Source organism: Plectropomus leopardus, chromosome 5 (assembly GCF_008729295.1).
Source record: "Plectropomus leopardus isolate mb chromosome 5, YSFRI_Pleo_2.0, whole genome shotgun sequence".
Taxonomy (NCBI): domain Eukaryota; kingdom Metazoa; phylum Chordata; class Actinopteri; order Perciformes; family Serranidae; genus Plectropomus; species Plectropomus leopardus.
The window spans coordinates 21,564,561-21,583,435 of NC_056467.1; the positions used below are offsets into that span (position 1 = coordinate 21,564,561).

At 39.0% G+C, this 18,875-nt stretch overlaps 2 protein-coding genes and 2 non-coding genes across 5 annotated transcripts; 1 reads left to right on the forward strand and 3 right to left on the reverse strand.

Annotated features, from left to right (window-relative positions):
* Positions 1–2,284: 2,284 nt before the first annotated feature.
* LOC121943548 (microtubule-associated protein 6 homolog) lies at positions 2,285–9,379 on the reverse strand. The gene is given in 4 exon segments (XM_042487091.1): positions 2,285–2,693; positions 6,865–7,000; positions 7,002–7,079; positions 8,533–9,379. Coding segments are annotated over 4 exon segments (1,125 nt in total). The 5' UTR covers positions 9,234–9,379; the 3' UTR covers positions 2,285–2,483.
* A 1,006-nt stretch (positions 9,380–10,385) lies between these two features.
* On the reverse strand, positions 10,386–17,771 carry thap12b (THAP domain containing 12b). Of its 2 annotated transcripts, none has more exons than XM_042487090.1 (5): positions 17,476–17,771; positions 15,639–15,759; positions 15,426–15,533; positions 14,375–14,411; positions 10,386–14,272 (listed from the first exon to the last, which is right to left on the reverse strand). In XM_042487090.1, exons 1-5 carry the CDS (start codon positions 17,562–17,564, stop codon positions 12,390–12,392), a joined length of 2,238 nt encoding a protein of 745 aa, XP_042343024.1. In that variant the 5' UTR covers positions 17,565–17,771; the 3' UTR covers positions 10,386–12,389. The 2 variants fall into 2 exon arrangements, with proteins under 2 accessions (XP_042343024.1, XP_042343023.1); XM_042487089.1 differs by having other exon boundaries at positions 10,386–14,275.
* A 610-nt stretch (positions 17,772–18,381) lies between these two features.
* trnap-agg lies at positions 18,382–18,453 on the forward strand. Its single transcript has one exon. It is a non-coding gene; the product is annotated as a tRNA-Pro (tRNA).
* Positions 18,454–18,715: 262 nt separating this feature from the next.
* On the reverse strand, positions 18,716–18,787 carry trnap-cgg. Its single transcript has one exon. It is a non-coding gene; the product is annotated as a tRNA-Pro (tRNA).
* Between the last annotated feature and the right edge of the window lie 88 nt (positions 18,788–18,875).

Below are 18,875 nucleotides of genomic sequence, written 5' to 3' on the forward strand. Positions count from 1 at the left end.
TAATTATTTTGAAAACAAATAAAATCTGCAGATTTTTATAGTCAGTAAAATGCTTGTAGTTACTAGCATTGAGAGGTTGTTGCATCAAATACAAAAAATATATAAAATACGAGCATCAATATTCTTATTGTATAATACGTTAAGGTAGTATACATGATACATTTAAGAAACACACAAGACGTCACAGGGCAGGATTCTTCATCATCATTTTAATCAGAGTTCATTCAGAGCAAGCGGAGAGTACAAGCACAATATCACAACATGTCTGCAGCGGTATGACGATGTCACATCATCATTTCACTCTGGTCTAACGCCACACGCAGTCCAAACCAGACAGCACATACAATGAGAGATATAGCACCAGGGTGTTGTGCATAGCAGCACGTCTCGTGGTTGGGTCAGACTTGATGCTAGCAGGCAGCAGGCTGTAGAGGTCATAGACAAAACACTCTCTCACTCACTCAGAGGTACACACAGAAGCTAAAACTGGAAGCAGACTCACGGTGGGTATAGTGCTCGACTGGGCTCTCACACACTGCAGCCACATTGGCCGCTGAGGGTGAGGGTTTGCAGTAAAAACACCTCGTGTCACGCTCACAATGAATTGATGTGATTTTGCGCATTTTCAGACAGCAGCATTTTTAATAGCTGAACTTCAAGTCCTGGCCCATTCCTTGTCCTTCAACACCTGGAGAGATCAGCCCATTCAGAGTGATATGGAAGCAAATAAATAAAATAAATGAATTTTAACAACCGCTGAATACTTTATGTTAAACACCACTGATTCCATAGCATTGGATTATTTCACTTTGAAAAGCATGTACCTTCATTTATTTGCACTCTTAAACATTATAATAATATAATTTTTGGATTTGCAATTTTAAAAGCTACCCCCCCCCCCCCACACACACACACACATTTTTATGTACTCAAATTCACATCCCAAAATTCAACTTTCATAATTTTAATTTTTTCAGGTTGCTTAAATTTGATTAGGCAAATTCAGATCCCAAAAAATATTATTATTATTAATACATTTTTTAATTAATATTATTTATTTGAATGGTCAAAACATTCCAAGCTCAGTCTCCTATCTTGTATTGGGTTGCTGGGATATTACTGTTTGAAATTTTTCTGAATTTGACAATCAAATTTGCACAACCTGACACTTTTTTTTTTTAAATTATGGAACTTAAATTTGTGGATCCGAATTTGTGAACACTGAAAAAAAAAATCAACTTCAGCTTTAAAAATTACAAATCAAAAACGTTAAGTCAGAACAAGTAAATGTGAATAAATTATTTTTAAAAGTGAAATAATTCAATACTATGAATTTAGTGGTATTTAAATATTAAGTATTGAGTGACTAAAATTCCCTTGTCCCTTACTTGCTTCCATAGAGTGACATTTTTTGAGTAAATACAAAAAATTCTCCTATTTCAGGCCTATATGCATACTTTTTTTCTTGTTAGCACAATTACAGCATCGCAGCTCAGAGGAGAGGATGGAGCACAAAGTCACAAAATACTGAGTCCTCAAAAACTGCAGTATTCCCATTAGATTGAAGGATCTCCATTTAGATTGCAAGAAATATGTTTGTGGGTGAAACCATATTGCTGGTGTGTTTAGTTAATAGATTTAACAGCCACTAGACTATGATCTTACTTGGTGATTTGTTTTTCGGTGTGACCAGAATCTACTACTACACATGCATTATATTTGAAAAGGCCTTGCCCCTATACATTTATCGTTAATGGCTCAATTTACAAGCTAAAATGTGACTGTGACATATAGTCTGCTAAAATGTTGCTACTCATCCAAAAACAGGGTCCTGCATGCAAGCTGTAGCAATTATATTACAGTTCAGTTGGTTCCTCAGCAACTAAACTGATAAAACCAGATATCATCCAGAACAATGAAATGAAAACCAGGACCATACAGCGGAGGCACTGTAACTAGGAAACGCAACTGTAAAACAGATTTTGTACTTTCACAAAACCTCTTATGTGATACAGTCTCGGAGAAAAAGCATCTCCTTGACATTTTCTACAATCATTTTAATATTGATCTCACTTGTCATCCATTCAAAGGTAAAAATGCCCTTTCATAAACACACACATGTGTACTGATGGCTCTTTTTCATAGTTCAATGTCAAATAGAACTTATATAAACAAAGTGCAAATGATGTGCTCAATAATATAAAGCGGTTCTGTGCACCAAAGTACAAGGAATCACATACTTTCACACATTCACACACACACACACACACACACACACACACACACACACACACATACACACACACATTTTACAGTGAAATAGTTTGCATTATTCTAAAAGCTCAACATCAGTGCCCATTCAGAGGTGAACAATATGTGACAGGACAGCAAAAACAACAGATAAGGAAATAAACCAAGAGGAAGAAATTTGCGTAATTCGTCAAGTCACCATCAATCACACACATAAAAGCGTAGAGATGCTTTCAGTGCTTCGCTTCGGCCAGTCTATTGCTGATCTCTTTGCTCTTCTTCGTGACAGCTCCCTCTTGTTTGGGTTCTGCGGTGACCAGAGACGGTTTCTTCTTGGCTGACTGGGAACTAGCAATCTGCTTCTCTTTTGATTTTTTCACCATCTTCCCTGTTGTTGTTGTTGGTGTCTTTTTTGGTTTGGAGCGCGACACTGGTTTATCCACCTGAAAGAGAAGAGACGTGTAAAACACTGAGATTAAAGACAACAACAGCTAATTAAACTTAAACTTAAGTTTCAGCAAGAGTTTGATATTTTGGGAAATGCACTTTTTTTGCATCCTTACAGAGAATTAGAAAAGAAGGTCAACACCGTTCTCACGTGTCCGTTAAATACGAGGTTACAGTTGATTAGCTTTGCTTAGTGTAAAAATGGGAAACAGCTAACCTGGCTCTGTCAAAGGAAATACAAAGAGCAAAAAGCAGGGTTTTATAGGGGTCAATCTCTAAACCCATCCGCTATCAATCAATGGCCAATACTTCAGGAGATCCAGCCAGGCGGTATCTGGACAAAGACTTCCTCTGTCATGCGGCGGCCATTTTGAATAATCCCTAAACAGATATCTGCCTATGAATGAGGCTGAATTTAAAAAAAAAAAAAAAGCTAATTAAAAAGTCAAATTGTCATCAGACGGTAGCTGATGGGTTCTGAGATTGCATTCCAGCCGATGCATTGCACCTCTGTCAACTCTCCACATGGACTATTTATCTGCTACTCAAATTTGATTGGTCAAACTAAACAGACTACAAATGGAAACCAAATGCTTCCGATACCAAAATCTTGTATCCTTGCCTGCAGATGTTGATATTTGTTCGCAACTGCATAGACTGGAAAAATACGTTCCCTTGTCTAAATTTAGCTTACGAAATCAATTTTGTTTTGAACAGACTCAAGTGGCGCATATTGCACACGCCACTAACATTCAAGTCTCAGGGGGTGAAGATTCTCCAAAGATCAGGTGACCGCGATTCTACATAAAATAACTGTATTCTCTTAAACTGTTTATTGAAATGAGCGTCTAGTTTTTTAAATATTAGACTATGTATTTGGAGACCTGCCAAATGCACAAACTACTGTGGCACTGTTATTGTGATTTGCCTGCCGTTCAAACGTGATTGGTCAGAACTACTTGGAGTACAAATGGACCACAAGTGGAAACCAGAATACTTCTGATACCTTAATATTGTCCCGTTGCCTACAGATTTAGCATACGTATGCAGATATCTGTTTATATTTATTATATTGGAGGTTATGTGATGAACTATTTCTTGGCCCAGGAGCAGTTACTTGCTGGTTTTTTACTCTTTGTGCTAAACTAAAATCATCAGCTGCAGGCTGTAGCTTCCCATTTAGCATCAGATATGAGAGCGGAATCGATCTTCTCATCTAACTCTAAGCAAGTAAACAAATAGGCACATTTCCAAAAATGATTCTTTTTTTAATGACTGCTTAATTCATGGAGACTCTAAATCATGTCAAAGTCCTATTTTAGCATGCAATACGTACCTTTTTTTTATCCAAATAATGACAGGCAAATGACACCATATGGTTCAGGTGATATTTGCTTTATGTGGTTAGTGCAATGAAGATAAAAGAAAAAGAAACATAGCACAAAAGGTGTATTTGTGCCTTTCCTTTTATAGAACAGTGGTTCGTGCAGTTTTCTTTACAGAAACCATAAAATACAAATTTAATGGTTTATATTAGTACATGGTGTTAGTCTTACGTCTTAACCAATGAAACATTTTGGTTACATTTAACTAGTAAAAGTGGCAGCGAAACCTTGATGTTTAAGAAGCAGGTGTGTGACTGGAGGGTTGCTAGGTATTATTCCCATACCTACTGAGAAAATAAAGCAAAGCACTTAGCTTCTCTCTGCTCACGTGGAGTCGCCACAACAATAAAAGACTCATGGAAAGGTTTGCAGATGTTTAATCTGTATAAAATGAGTTGGTGTGCAGCAAAAAAGTTGCAATCATGCTCAACTTTTTCTGAATAAATAAACCTTATAAACTTGTTTATTGTAAGAGATGACAAATGTTTGTAAAAGGCTGTTTCTGACAGAAAAGATGAAGGGCTCTATTTCTGTGAATAAAACAGCTGTGGTGCATTGGGCATTGCAGAGACTTTACATTTTATTGCCACAGACACACTGACAAGGTGGAATTAGGAGGAACATTTTAACATTGGTTGTGGTACGGAATTGCGTCCTTCATGACCAAAAAAAAAAAAAAAAAGAATTTAAAAGCAATGAATTCTGCACCATACCACCATATCCAGATTCACATTTACTTATTTTTAGTATATATTCTTGAGGCTGTGGACCTTGAAGAATAAAATTAGATCTTCACAGCTGCATCATACTTAGCTGCAAACTGCTACTACACAAAATCAAAAGCCAAAAGAATCATCTGCGAAGTGTTGCCAATGCATGATTACATTTGCCACTGCCATTTGCACACATCTTGCTGGAAGCAGTAAAATTCTTGTCAACCAATTGTATGCACACATGTTATGAACTTATGAATAAAAAAAAATCTTGCCAAATGTAATTTGCACCAAAAGTTGTCACCAAAATAGAGCCCTAAACAGCAAAGATCTGTTTAAATGTATACTAATCAAATGTGAAAAGGTTTTTGTATTGTTGGTCTCCACTGATGCAATAAACCCTTTTTTAAAATCTGTTATTATTAATCTCATATAATCATCTTTCTTTTCTTCCATTTATCAATGACTCCAACCTCTTGCAAAGACCCACTGAATTTGCACGGTCAGTTTTTGAAACTATTAAGCTGCAGAAAAGGTGGTGGGTGGTGCAGGCTGAGAGGTGGGCAAACAGTGAAGATGTGGCTGATACGTTTTGCAGGGTTGCATCTGGCAGCTGGGTGACACATGTGACTGTGGCTCGCACTGGCCAACGCGCATACTGTGTGTGTGTGTGTGTGTGTGTGTGTGTGTGTGTGTGTGTGCAGTATGCATGTTTGCGTCTGATCACTTTGAGGTCAGCCTCCATGCCTTCCAGAAGAAGCAGAGAACACACCTGACTACAGCAGATTTAGAACAGAGCTGCTCTCAGTCTCTGAGACGTCCTACAAGAATGAGAGAGGGAGTGGCCACATGAACACACTACTACAGACACAGTATCTAACAACTTTTGTCTGAGCTATCGATAACATGCAGATACCAATCTATGTTATCTTCAAATAAAGGCCTACATTAATGTAAGATGATGTCACTTGCTAATATAATTCGGGGCTGGGATATTTACATTTCAAAGTGATGCAAATAATATTTTCTGTAGCGGAATGAACAGTTATGTTACCTAGTTATTGTTTGCTCCTCTAAAATGTGCACAGACTGGCTATTTAATGGCTGGTTTATAAACATAGTGTAATAATGTAACGATGACAAGTGCTTATTGTGATTTAAATGGTTTTGAGATATGTAAATATTGAGATATGATACAATTGTGTTGGTATTTAATAAGCAGTAGTGGTAGAAGTACTCAGATCCTATCCTTAGGTAAAAGTACTAATACCACACTGTAAAGTCTTGCATTGAGAATATTACTTAAAAGTTCAGTGTGAAGTAGTGTGAAGCAGTGTGAAAAGTACTCAATGCAGAAAAATTTTAATCAATCTAATAAATCATAATTAAAATGAATAAAAGGAGAAGAAGCAAGTGCTCCTATTTGAGAAGCTGGAACCATATGTATAATAAACCACCTTAATAATTATCAAAAGAATTCTCCATTACTTTTCTAATCAATCCACAAATCACTTCAGCTACACTTGTATATTTTCATATGGGTTGTGTGCATAAATCTGTATTTTTTAAATAACTATAGTTATCAAATAATTTTAGCGGAGTAATAAGTACAATATTTCCCTCTGAAGTTCAGTGGAGTAAAAGTAGAGAGCAGCAGGAGATTAAAAGACTCATGTAAAGTAACAGTACTTCAAATTTGTACTTATGTGCACTACTTAAGTAAATGTACACTGTCGCATTTTACCACTGTTAAAAGAACCCTTCACCTGCCATTTGGTCGCTGTGTGACTCAGATGAAATAAAATAACATTAACACACAGTTCTTACTAATGAGTAAGAACTCAAGTCCAAAACCAAGTAAAATGGACTAACATTGTGTTACTATAATACTAATAATAATAATAATAAGAATAATAATAATAATAAAATAATAAAAAAGAGTAATAAAAAGAGGTTCAAGCAGTTATTATAATGACTTTAAGTTAACGTAAAGGAAATAGTAATAGTAAATGGCGTCACCAGTATTTCATAGACCTAAAGTATCAGTGGGTGTGTGGACATGCGCTCACCTTGGCAGACTCCTTGCTGGGCTCGCTGTACAGGCTGCGTATCCTCCTGCGCTCCAGCAGCTTGTTGTCAGTGGGGTGGGCCTTCACCTGCTCCCCCTTGTACGTGGCGCTGTAGCTGGTTTCCAGACTGGTTTCCCTCCACTGGGGGCTTGTACTGAGAGGGAGCTTTAATGGGCTTCACTGGTTTCACATCCTTGTACGCCTTGAACTCAGTCCTGAGAACAATGGGGAAGGCAAACAAGGAGGTTTTTATGGTTGCAAATTACTGACTAGTCTGAAAATTATTTTCCTAATTAATCTATTATTTTTCGGGGTTTGGGCCTGTTATTTAACTGATTACAAATGTAGAAGAAAAGCATCGAATCCTTGTTTTGAAGAAGCTGGAACCACAGATTAATTATCAATGACTGAGCAAAATGTACTTTCAGCTCTTATAAGTTTACTGTAACTGATATTGTATAACAGACATTGCTTTTCATGCAGCAACGTCAACTGACTTGCCATATCAAAAAATGGGGGTTAATAAAGATTTTTTTTTTAAATGTCTAGAAAGAGATTTACGGGGTATTGATTAAGATTGCATATTTGCCAGTGCTTGTGCTCAACTTGATGTTTTAATGTTGGCTACTTTGTAAATTGACAGGGCAGCATGTTTTACAGCCTGGACTTGTGTACTCTATAAAGACATAAATCAATCACTTTTAAAACACATGAATAATGAAGAGAAAACATTTTCAATTGTATTCAGAAACTATCAAGAGAAATTCAGTCTTCTTTTAATTTTTAGTTTTTCATGTCTATTTAAGATATACATTTATTGTTAGCACTTTTATCCCAACCTTTGGTCCTACTTATTTATCACCTATTTATTGTTTTTATCTCATGTATTCTTACCCCATGACAGAGTACGTTTTTTTTTTTTAAGTGAATGTAAAGCTGAAGACAATTTTCCACAAGTGGAGTATAGAGATGTTTATTCTATTCTGTACTAAATATTGAGATTATTATTATTATTATTGCTAAACTTAAAAAAAGCCTAACACTCCTCTTTTTTGCAATGGAGCCCAGTTAAATTGGAATAATTATTTGGAGTAACTTTCTCTTCAACAAACTAAAAACAAAAGCGCTGGTGTTTGTTGACTTTAATGTTTCAGTGAGGCAGACTGAAGCCAGCCATGTCTTGTTAACGTGCATGCATCATGCAACAATAATTGAATCTGGAGGAGGCCTGTGCACATAAACCACGTTAAGACACATGATTACATTCAGACCCTTTTACTGGCTGCACTCATTCATGGGCTGATGCATTGATTTGGTAGTACTCTTAGGGAGGATGAAGCAGGAGCTAATCAATAATGCAACCTTTATCTGAGGCAATATCAGTTTGCTTTGGGAATCACTGGAGATTGCAACAAGGGACCATGAAATACCAAATATGATTTGATCTCTAAATGTTAAATCACTGTATGTGCTTGTTGAGATGCTTGCAGAAATACTGGGTATCAGGGGGCACTTGCATGCAGCACTGTTTATGTTAGAAATAAAATGCTTCGGTTGTAACCCACTCCAAAGCCACAATACGACAAAACGTTAAAATCTAAATGGACACAGAATAATATAATAGTACAAAAGTTTGCTTGCTGATAGCTCGCGCTCCTGCAGACTTACCTGTAGCTGCTGGAAGTCGACATAACCTGCTTTATCTGTCTGTTGAGAGCGTCTGCAGCGGCTCTGCCTTTCTTCTGCTCGGCAATCACATCTGCAGGCATCTCCGTCTTCTCCTCCGTTTGTCTCTCCGCTGACTTTTCCCTCTTCACGCTTTTCTTGCTCGGCTCCTTTGACTCTTTCTCCTGTGTTTTCTCCTCGATCTCGCTCTTCTCCACGCCGCTCTCGGCCTCTGTGGCCGCATGCTCCTGCTTGGAGGAGGAGGTGGTGGGGCTGGGTTTGGGGATCCAGGGGTGGTCATGCTTCTTCGGTATAGGCCATGGTTTATAATCTTTCTGATACTGAGTTTCGGTGTTGAATGGGGCAACCGAGCGTTGGTACTCATTCCTGGGTTTGCAGCTTGGCTCGGGGCGCACTCTCCACGCCTTGAAGTCTTGGCGCATGACGGACGCAGTAGAGCCATCTTTGCCCGCTGCGGCACCCGTCGCGGGCGGTGCCCTCCCGGCCTCCTGCTCGTCGGGATGGGGCTGGGTTTCTATGGCAATGGTTCTCTTCTGTTTAGGCTGCGGGTGATGGGGAAGATGCTGCACGTCGGCCACATCCGAGTATTTGGTGAAAACCAAAGGCACAGCGATGTCCGCTTTGTCCAGCTCGCTCCAAAAGCGGTTGATGCAGCAAGCGCGCGTGATGCACGGCCATGCCATGGTGAGAAATACTAGGAGGCTGGCGAGAAAAAAAGATGCACAGAAACACTCTAGGTAAAGGAGTAAATAAACGTCCTACTCACGACTCGAAGACTTGCAAGTGCTCCTCACCCTGCACCCCCTCAGTTTCTGCCCAGTCAGGGTTATTTATGTAATTCTCACCGATTTTTGCGTGAGATTGAGGAAAGTAAAGTCACCACGCCTCCCTCTCTCTCTCTCTCTCTCTCTCTCTCTCTCTCCTCCTGCAGGCTTTTTGTTCTCACTCAAGTTTAAATGCACTTTGGGTTTTTTGCTGTGCACGTTGCTGTCTGGTTGCGCATCAAAGCGACCCCACCCACATTTGTGTGTGATGCTACGAGCCGCCCGGGGTCTGCACTGGGAGTTTGCACGGTGAACTATCACCTGAGCTCGTCACCGTCTGGCCATGCAGAGAGGGAGGAGACACGTTTAACCCCTCTGCTGCCATGGCAGAAAACGCCTTTGAAACCTGGGCAAATTGGTTTGCTATCTTTCCAAAATATTACCTGAAAATTAAAATGGGGAAGACATAAATTAAAAAAAAAAAAAAAAAAAAAAAAAAGTGGGGAAAAAGCAAACAAGACTTGGAAAAATGCTTACAATTATAATTCTGTAACATAATTTTAAATATGTAATTATGTTAATCGTAAACATATTTTTTTCCTATTTTTTTTCCCTTAAACATTTTTGATTAATATCTTTTTTCTTTTTTTAATAATTGTGAAAATCTACTTATTTCTTGCAATTTGTGGAGCATTTCTCAGTTGCTGATTGCCTTGATCCCGTGTTTTCGAAAGAAATCGCACCAATCTGCTCAGGGCTCAAAGGCATCTGAAAGTGGGACAAGAAAAGTAATGTCACTCCAGGTTTAAAAGGGTTAAACTACAGAGGATGCAACTGTAGCCCATTGTTGTTGCATGTGCAGGAAATGGCTAATGTTGCAGAAAATATGGAAAAAGGTTTAGCCTAATTTTCCTGGTGTCAAACTGCAGGAGTGAAACGTTTACATTTATTCTTTTCTGTAATTGTTTCTGTTTCCTTTTTTTTTTACATTTACATGTTTGCAATTAGCCATTTGCATGGATCCATTAAATACAACGTAAAGCTGACTCAAAATGCCTCAATTTTGCCTTTTGTACAAATAATTTTTTATTAAATCAAACTGAAAACAGATTGCAAAAGTGTCTAAATCTTACAAGTTGAATGAACTTTTTGTGTTGCAGTAAAAAAGAACCATCTTGCCATAAATAATGTTCACAATAACATACTATTACTGCTACATCCAGAGCAGTGTTTCATTTCCTACATTTTCTTTCTGGATTTGAGCAAAGGTTATTTCAATCTAAAGTTACCCTTTAAAAATGTGAACTTTCAACATACTAGCATTTTTAACTATCCAAAAAAATTGACAATCAAGCAGTGTGAGCTCTTTGTCTGTAAAATTGTCTTCCCATTGAGCATGCATTCAGGGATACTTCTGATATTGGTGTAACTGCTCCCTCTTGTGCTCTTCCTGCTTCATAGTCAGTGGAAAAAAATCAATGTGCTGTAGATCAACACTTGCCTCCATCATGTGAATTAAATCACACAATAATGAAAAGCTGACAGCCATTTTTGGAGGTAATTTCTGCAGAAAAGCCTTCTCCCAAAAATGAAACAAAATAAAACTATTAAGTCTGATTAGGATTTTTACAGGTCATGCCCTTGGCCTTGACATTGTCTTACATTTCTGGATTTTTTTTTTAGTCTCCATGTGGTAATTTAATGTTTTCTCCCTATTTGATTATTTACAATGCATTCCGTTTTACAGCATACAATAAGCACAAGAGTCTTTTATTTTTTTCTGGGAAACCTCATGGACTTAACACAACTGGCATCCATTACCTCTTAAAGAAATACTTCACTAGCAAAATGACAATTTCAACAAGTAGTACAGTGTTACCTTGAATTTGTGAATAAAAAAATAAAAACAAAAATAGTTTTTCCTTGTATGCCTTCATGAGAAATAGCAACCCTACTGATTGACTGATTGCGGATGATGTTTAACAACAGCAAAACTATTTAAAAACACAACCTGTACAGTATAATCCAAGTATTACTTATCAAGTCATGTGCTCAGTACTTCCCAAATATGTGGTTTCATCTACAAAAAAACCCCAACTTACTTCTTAGGTCTGAACTGAAACTTATGCTCTTTTGAAAGCCTGGCTGCAATACGTAACTGGTTTTTTTTTTGTTTGTTTGTCTGTTTGTTTTTTGCAAAAATGTATGTGTGTGTAAGTACAGAATATACAGCTGGATACAAGAGACTTGGATGTTGTGTGAGAGTTTGAAAGAGGATGCTTTGACATAGATTTGCCATTTAACACAGTCCCCACTAAATTAGGTAACAAATACCTCAGTGGTTTTCCATAGAGGTGTGCAAAGTAAAATGTAAGGCTGCCCCTTGTAAGTTGGAGGTTTTAATCATTAGTCGGAGACCCTCAGTTGATTAAGACTGCTTCAAGATGAGCAGTTACTTTTTTCCATGCAGTGTACTTCTGAGGACATTTTGGTCCCCAGATTTTGCTGCAGGAGTGAGTGGTCATGATATTCGTGCTACTCTTTGGTACAGGGAGCTGGGAACTGCTGACATGTAGGCAGTGGCACAGAGGGGTAGAGAGGAAAGACCTTCTACTTAGTAGTGGGGAATTTGGCTTTTGTTTAATATCTTGTGTCATCAAAAAATGTTGCAAATTTACAACCACTTGTTAGCGCAGTTAGCTTGTTTACTATATTACGAGAACGCAGATGTCACACTGAACATCCTTTGGAGCACCGTTAAAACTTCGTATGGACAACAAATCATTGAGTATTCGCATTGAACATCCAAATCCCATTCAGCTGGAATAAATCTGAGTTGGGTACAGCCCTAGTAACACGCCATGACTAACTAATTTATCAGTGCTCATTTCGTGGGTGAAGTATTCCTTTAATAACTGCATTAATTCAGATATATTTATGTCCAGGTATATGTACACTAATGTATGCACACATGAGCAAAGAAAGAAGGATGTGTTTGTGACTGACAACTAATGTTTCATTCAAATCTGTCCCAAAAGAGCTAAGCACACTCGGTGTCTGTGTTGCCTCATTTAATCACATCGCAACATCTTCTTCAGCCTCAGTCTCAGCCTCAGGATCGTCCTCTGGATAGAGTCTGCAATATTTGTCTACCATGACGTCCAAGTCGTGTTTGACGTGAGTGTTAACGTTAAGCATCGCGAGGCTTTTGTTCCACTGCTTTGCCGGCATGCTGTCAAAATAAGCTTGCAGCCGCTCGCTTGCTGTGTCACTTTTGTTGTCCTCTAGTTTGAGCACTGGCAGGGCAGAGAGCACCTTGAGGAAGGAGTTCACGTTGGGGAAGAACTTGACGTCTGGCAGCTGAAGGGTTTCATGAATGGTGGTGGGCAGGCGCACCTCTTTGCCCCGGTGCTTCCACTTGATCCTCCAGCAGTGGAGCTCTGCAGGGAGCGTCTCTGGGTTTGGGAGGTCGTTGCGGTAAACATCTGCATAGTTCTCCTCGGTGGTGTTGAACTTCATTTGGCCCATAACAGCTGGGACCAGTGACAGGCACTTAAGAGCTTTGAGGTTGGTCTCGGAGAACATGTCCTCCACCTCCTGCATGATGCCAGTGATAACAGGGACGGTCACGTACTCCTTAAAATACGCCTCTGCTTGGATTTCACCCACATCGGCTGCACGCTGCTTCCTGAGAAACAGCCTCGGCACCTTCACGGGAATCTCCATGACATTGGCCATGCTCACAGCCTCCTCATACCAGAATTCATGGTACACATCAATGTTGTCATTGACTTCGTTTAGTGAATGCAAGACAGCAGTTAAACTGTTGGCTGCAAAAAACACATCGAGTGTTTCTCCTTGGAGGTTCCTTCCAAAGGCTCTGGTGAACGTCAGGACATTCTTTAAAATGACGATAGTGACGATGACCTCAAAGTCTGACAGAGTTTCTGTGACTGAATATGCATCTGCAGTGACAGAGTAGGCAAACTTTCCATCATTGTTGTCCCGAATGTTGTCCATGCACAGCAGCAAAGGCGGCAACATATCCAGAAGCACATCGAAGACATTGTGCCGCTCTGTCCATCCGGGCCCACAGGCTTGTTTTAATGTGGCTCCTTTCTCCTCATTTTTCTGGTAGTAAGTATAGACCGCTCGCTCCAGCTCATCCTGCGTATATGGAGTTCTAAAGAAAGCACCAATCCTCCTCAGAGTCTCCATGACGACCTGGACGTTGGGAAAAGGCAAACTACTTGCTAGGTGGATGTTCAGTGCCATGTGAGAGCAAGGCATGTTCAACGCCAGGGGATACTTATCCATCAGTAACACCGCCACAGCTTTCATCTTGGTGGTGGATGTCCCAGTGGCCTTGTGGGCCTGACCACGGCAGTCCTCCAAGCTGAGTCCCCAACGGTCAGTCAGCTGATCCTCGAGCCTCTCTACCAGCGCCGCCTCATCACCATCAAACGACATAAAGTCCAAAAACTCCTCTCGGAGGACGTTGTGCTGGTTCACAAAGCGTAAAAATAGAGGCAGGTGTTTCTCATTGGAAAATTCAACCAGGTCACCCGTCACTAAGGAGAAGAAGCGACTCTCTCTCACCTCCATTAGCATCTCCTCTCTCACCGTGTTCTCGCAGACGTCCAACAGCTGGCTCTGTTGGGTTGCGGAGAGGTATTCTTTGTTCACAGCTGTCGCCTGAAAACGCTTCCTCAAAGCTTCGTCTCCAGCGTTCATGCGGTAATTTAGAAGGGCCTGGAAGTTGTTGGACATCTGTTCATCTTTACCAGCAACTAATGGGATACTCTGTTTCCCCAACATAACCACAACCTCAAACAAGGATCGCAAGTATTCACGAAACTCCTTCTCCTCTGTGGACAGCTGAGGTTCATCCTCGTTGGTGCTCGTGCTATTCTCAACCGCTGCATCTTTTTTGGAGGCAAGCTGTTCAACAGAAGATGCTACTGGGGAGAGACAGACAGACAAAAAAGGAACAGTGATCATTCTGCGACTACTGATTTAACCTGACATTTATGACCAAGATAAACTTCCTATTTACTTACATCTCCTTTCTTTGATCCTCCTTATATCTTCTTCAGTCTGAAATGAAAAACTGAAGTTAACTTACAGCCATTGGACCACAGTTGGTCAAACTATCGAGAGTATAGGGTAACTTTGGTACCTTTCACCCTGAGCCCTGTTTTTCCATCTAAGTGCCTATTGGGAACAATATCAATTTCAAAAATTTGTCCAGTATTGAGCAAGATCACAAAATCAACCATCAGTTTACGTCCGTTAAAACTGCTTGCTTTTGCCACTGACAGGCTTATTCTAACTCTCTGCTGACATTGTGAAAAGGATCCCTACAGAGGCCGATTTCTTCACTAAAGGGTAATTTCTTATCATTTTTATTTCCTACACAAAATCTCTTATTCCTTCTATTTTTATATCTATATGTATATATTGTTTTATATGTTGTCGCATAAAGTATATTTTTCTTGAATCATAGTTATTTCTATTTTCCTTTAATTTCTCTATGCTTATATACAGTATAAGAGCAAATTTAACTTGTCCACATGTCCCCTCTGAGATCAATAAAGTATCGCTGATTAAAATTAACAGTCTTTTCATTATGGTCTCAAGTTCATCTCTCCACTGTTTCAACAATCACGACCCTTAATTCATCCAAAACAGAGTGAAAAGCTGCTGGCTCTATACACACTTAAATTAGTGTGTATTTAAATGCAGTCCAATGTGTTTGGCGATGGCAATTCTGGGGCTGTTTCTGGTTAAACATTAATGATGTTACTCTTTAGAAAAAAAGGTCTATTTCTGTAGTGATCTTTTCCATAATGCCATTAGACACTGGTAATAGACCTCTGAGCCTGTCAGTAGCAAAAACTAGCATTTTAAGTGAACGGAAAACGATCAACTCAGTTGCCTGCAGGGATTACATGGTTGCTGGTTTGTAGACCAATTTCAAAAAGTGTTGTTCCCATTTGTTACTCGGACACAAAAACATGGGAGTATAGGATGCATGATGGAAAATTCCAATGTTACCCTTTAAGAGGAACATTGAAAACACAGAAACAGAGCTCATGAATATTTACTTACAAGTTCTTTAATCCTCTTGCGATGTCTGGTATGAGGATTTCTTAGATGGCTTGTCAGATCGAATATCGTTGGAATGGCTGTATCCTTCAATACAGTCCTATAGGGACTCTGAAAAGAAAGAAACTCAAATTAGCCATTTTTGGGACACCTGTGTTATGGGGAAATAAGAGGAAACGTGTTGCCGGGCATGTAATAATTGTGCGAGATACTCACTGTTTTGCACACCATTGCTGGGTCGAAATGTTTAGCACATAATCTGTAGTGCTTGTTCAACTGGTCTGACGTTTTTGCCTCTAAATCTGCTCTGCGGCAGTTCTCTACCCAGATTCGGCATCTAAAAAAGACACAGAAACAGCTTTATGTAACATTTGAAAAACAGAAATACACTAAGACAATAGCTGTGTCTGTATACACGTCATATATTCATTTCTGTAAACACAGTATGTTCATATGGGCTTAAAAATGACCACAGCTAAACTTCAGTTAGACAACAGCTGAGTCTAATGTTGACAGATACTTTTATTCTACCATAGTTATACAACACAACAGTGATCTGAGAGCTTTGTCTTGTGAGTTAGAAATACATCCTCCGAAAATGAATTTTCTTGTTTTATGTTCAATTTTCAAATACGACAGTGGTTTTATTGTTTCATTGCTGCAATGTGTATTGCTGTGACATTAGCTGAGACTACATTACTTGCAAAAGTTCCCATTACAAAGATGAGGTTTACATGTTGCAGCCTATTCAAGGGTCTGAGTTACCAAGTACCCCGAAATTCACTCTACTACAGAGTTCAAAGATAAGCCTGGCTATTTTCTTTTTCACTTTCTTCATTGTAAGTTCATGGACTGAAATACAGATATACAGGCCAAAACAACAACAAAACACAAAATGCAAAGACAAAAATAAATAAAGAGCAAACAAGCAAATTACATTTACATTTAATAACGCCGGAATTTGCATCTTATGCATGATAATTTAATTATTTCATAACTTAAATGTCTTATGCGCGATATTCTAATTGTTTCATGACTTAAATGTCTTAATGTCTTTTTTGTTCTTAACATTAAGATGATGCTATATTGTTGAAATTCTTTGCAGGAAAGTTTCTGACATTTTTTTCTTGTGAATATGGAATTTTCAGAACATATTAAAAAGTTGCATGATTAACAACTTGCTGTTTTCAATTATCTTAACTGAAGTACAGCATTGCATCAAAAATATGTAACTCAACATCTGAAGATCTCTTTTAGAAGTTAGGAATATTAAAACATTCTGGTGTAAAAAAATACAAGTGAGAATTACTCTCTTTTCCCGTCCACAGAAATCACATGTATAATCAATATTCAGCTTGCATCTTTCTAACACTTTACCTGATAAATACTACTTAATAAAATTGTACATATATTTAAGGATATTTCCTTCAGCTTATTATTTATACAGTAACATTATTTATCAGAAAAATTCAACGATATCTTCTACAGTACATTAAAGAAGGAATTCAATTTTATTACTTGTCCTAGGGGGGCAATTTGTGTTGCAGCGAGTGTAAAAAACACAAGGAAAACATGTAAAAGCACAAACAATATGACACAGAAATATATAGCAATCTGTGCACAGGATGACTAGCACTTATACACATTCAAGCTCCACAGGGGCTGATTAATGAGTGTCCACCATGACTTCATTGAGCAGAAATAGGGTTAAAATTTGATGAGCACTAACTATAACAACATTTCCTAACAGTGACAAAAGGGAAGACCAATAGCATCTAGATGCAGTGAAAGTAACATAACTTATTGTGTTCCCAATATTTTTGTTGGGCCACTTATCTTTTAATAAATTAGTTCCACCAATATAATTATTTTTCACACAATCTTGAAAGTTAACAGGTAGATCGAGCCTGGATATGCAACACAAACAAGTCACTGAGGTCCGCAGGTAGATGTTTACCCTTAAATAACATTGCAACGTAAGTACTTATCAACACAGGACGACGGGATTTGCATGAATGAATCAATTTATGTCACATCAGAAATAAAGCCTTACCTTTCTGGGTCCCTTGGAAACCGAAAGAACGCCAAATCTGACTGCGTGCTCTTCCGTGTACAGTTTGGGGCCGCGCAAAAATTCGGCATGTTTCAAGCTAGCTAGTTAGCTCGGCTAACTTATCTGACTTTAATCATCTGCTAGCTTCGCTGCTTTCGTTTGTAGTCTCGTGTGGACGCAGGTGATTTTTAACGCTAACAAACAACTTAAACGATTTCAAATAGTGTCTGACCCGCGTTTCCATAAAGTTATCAAACAGTTCACACTGGATTCACGATCACAATCACTACGGTTGAACTGATCATTGTACAGGACAACGTCCCGCCTACAAGGAACCTGATTGGACGTAGCTAAAATTTGATGTTTAATCATTGGTCACTCACGTTCGAGATAATTTATATCGACCAATCAAAATAAAGAATTACTCTTCTTCACCCTTGAATTTAGTGACAGCAGCTCTTCGAGGTGCACTGCTGCCATCTACTGGCTAAACCACGGATGTATAATAGAGAAGTCTAAACCAATACAAGACAGGCGTTAGCTGGCTAGCTAAAGGGGAAGGGCGACCAGTTTGAGTAGTTGTCACTTTATTTAAGAAGCTAAACGATTTACATGAGCGATCGCTTGATGTAAGGTTACTAAGCGTGTGGAGTGAAAACGGACAATGAAGCTGGCTAATCTAGAAAAGTGTTAAATCCACTAGCGATCCGTAGCTATGTAGCCTAGCTACCATCATTTCCTCTTACTCATTTTTCCTGGGCGATAATAGCAACTCAGCAAACCTCGTTCTCTTCTCATTGTATTCCTCTACACCTGCTTCTAAATCAGATATATACAAATAAAAATATGCAGACACTTGTACTGATGTGACTACAAAATAAACACTGAAAGCCAATGTGTACGGCTGGCTCGTTGGTCTAGGGGTATGATTCTCGCTTAGGGTGCGAGAGGTCCCGGGTTCAAATCCCGGACGAGCCCTCATTTTTGACCAATGATGTCATCAGGAAAACTGACGTCATCCGTTTTCCTCAGAGCTTCATACCGCAAACGCAAACACATTATGAACTTAAGGAAAACCAAAAATCTCACCGACACTACAACGGAATACATCCCATAAAATCTGCCAAGAGCAACAACTTCCACGATAAGTTTAGTTATTACGTTGTAATAACAGTTTGAAGTTACACTGGAGATTTTCAGTAACAGGCATTTCTATTCAACCCTCAGGTAAAATCACACAGGGCTCGTCCGGGATTTGAACCCGGGACCTCTCGCACCCGAAGCGAGAATCATACCCCTAGACCAACGAGCCAGAACGCCACTGCAAATGGCCATCTAGTTTTATAAAATGCTGGATCACGACAGGGTTTTCAGCCCGATTGTTTGTTGTATCAAAAAGA

What these genes read in the sequence shown, in the direction of transcription:
- thap12b (XM_042487089.1), bottom strand. Translation starts at nt 17,564, where the DNA reads ATGCCGAATTTTTGCGCGGCCCCAAACTGTACACGGAAGAGCACGCAG. An exon ending in CAGCAATGGTGTGCAAAACA is followed by an intron (nt 15,534 to 15,638) that starts GTGAGTATCTCG and finishes CTTTCTTTTCAG; the next exon opens with AGTCCCTATAGGACTGTATT. An exon ending in GAGGATCAAAGAAAGGAGAT is followed by an intron (nt 14,276 to 14,374) that starts GTAAGTAAATAG and finishes GTCTCTCCCCAG; the next exon opens with TAGCATCTTCTGTTGAACAG.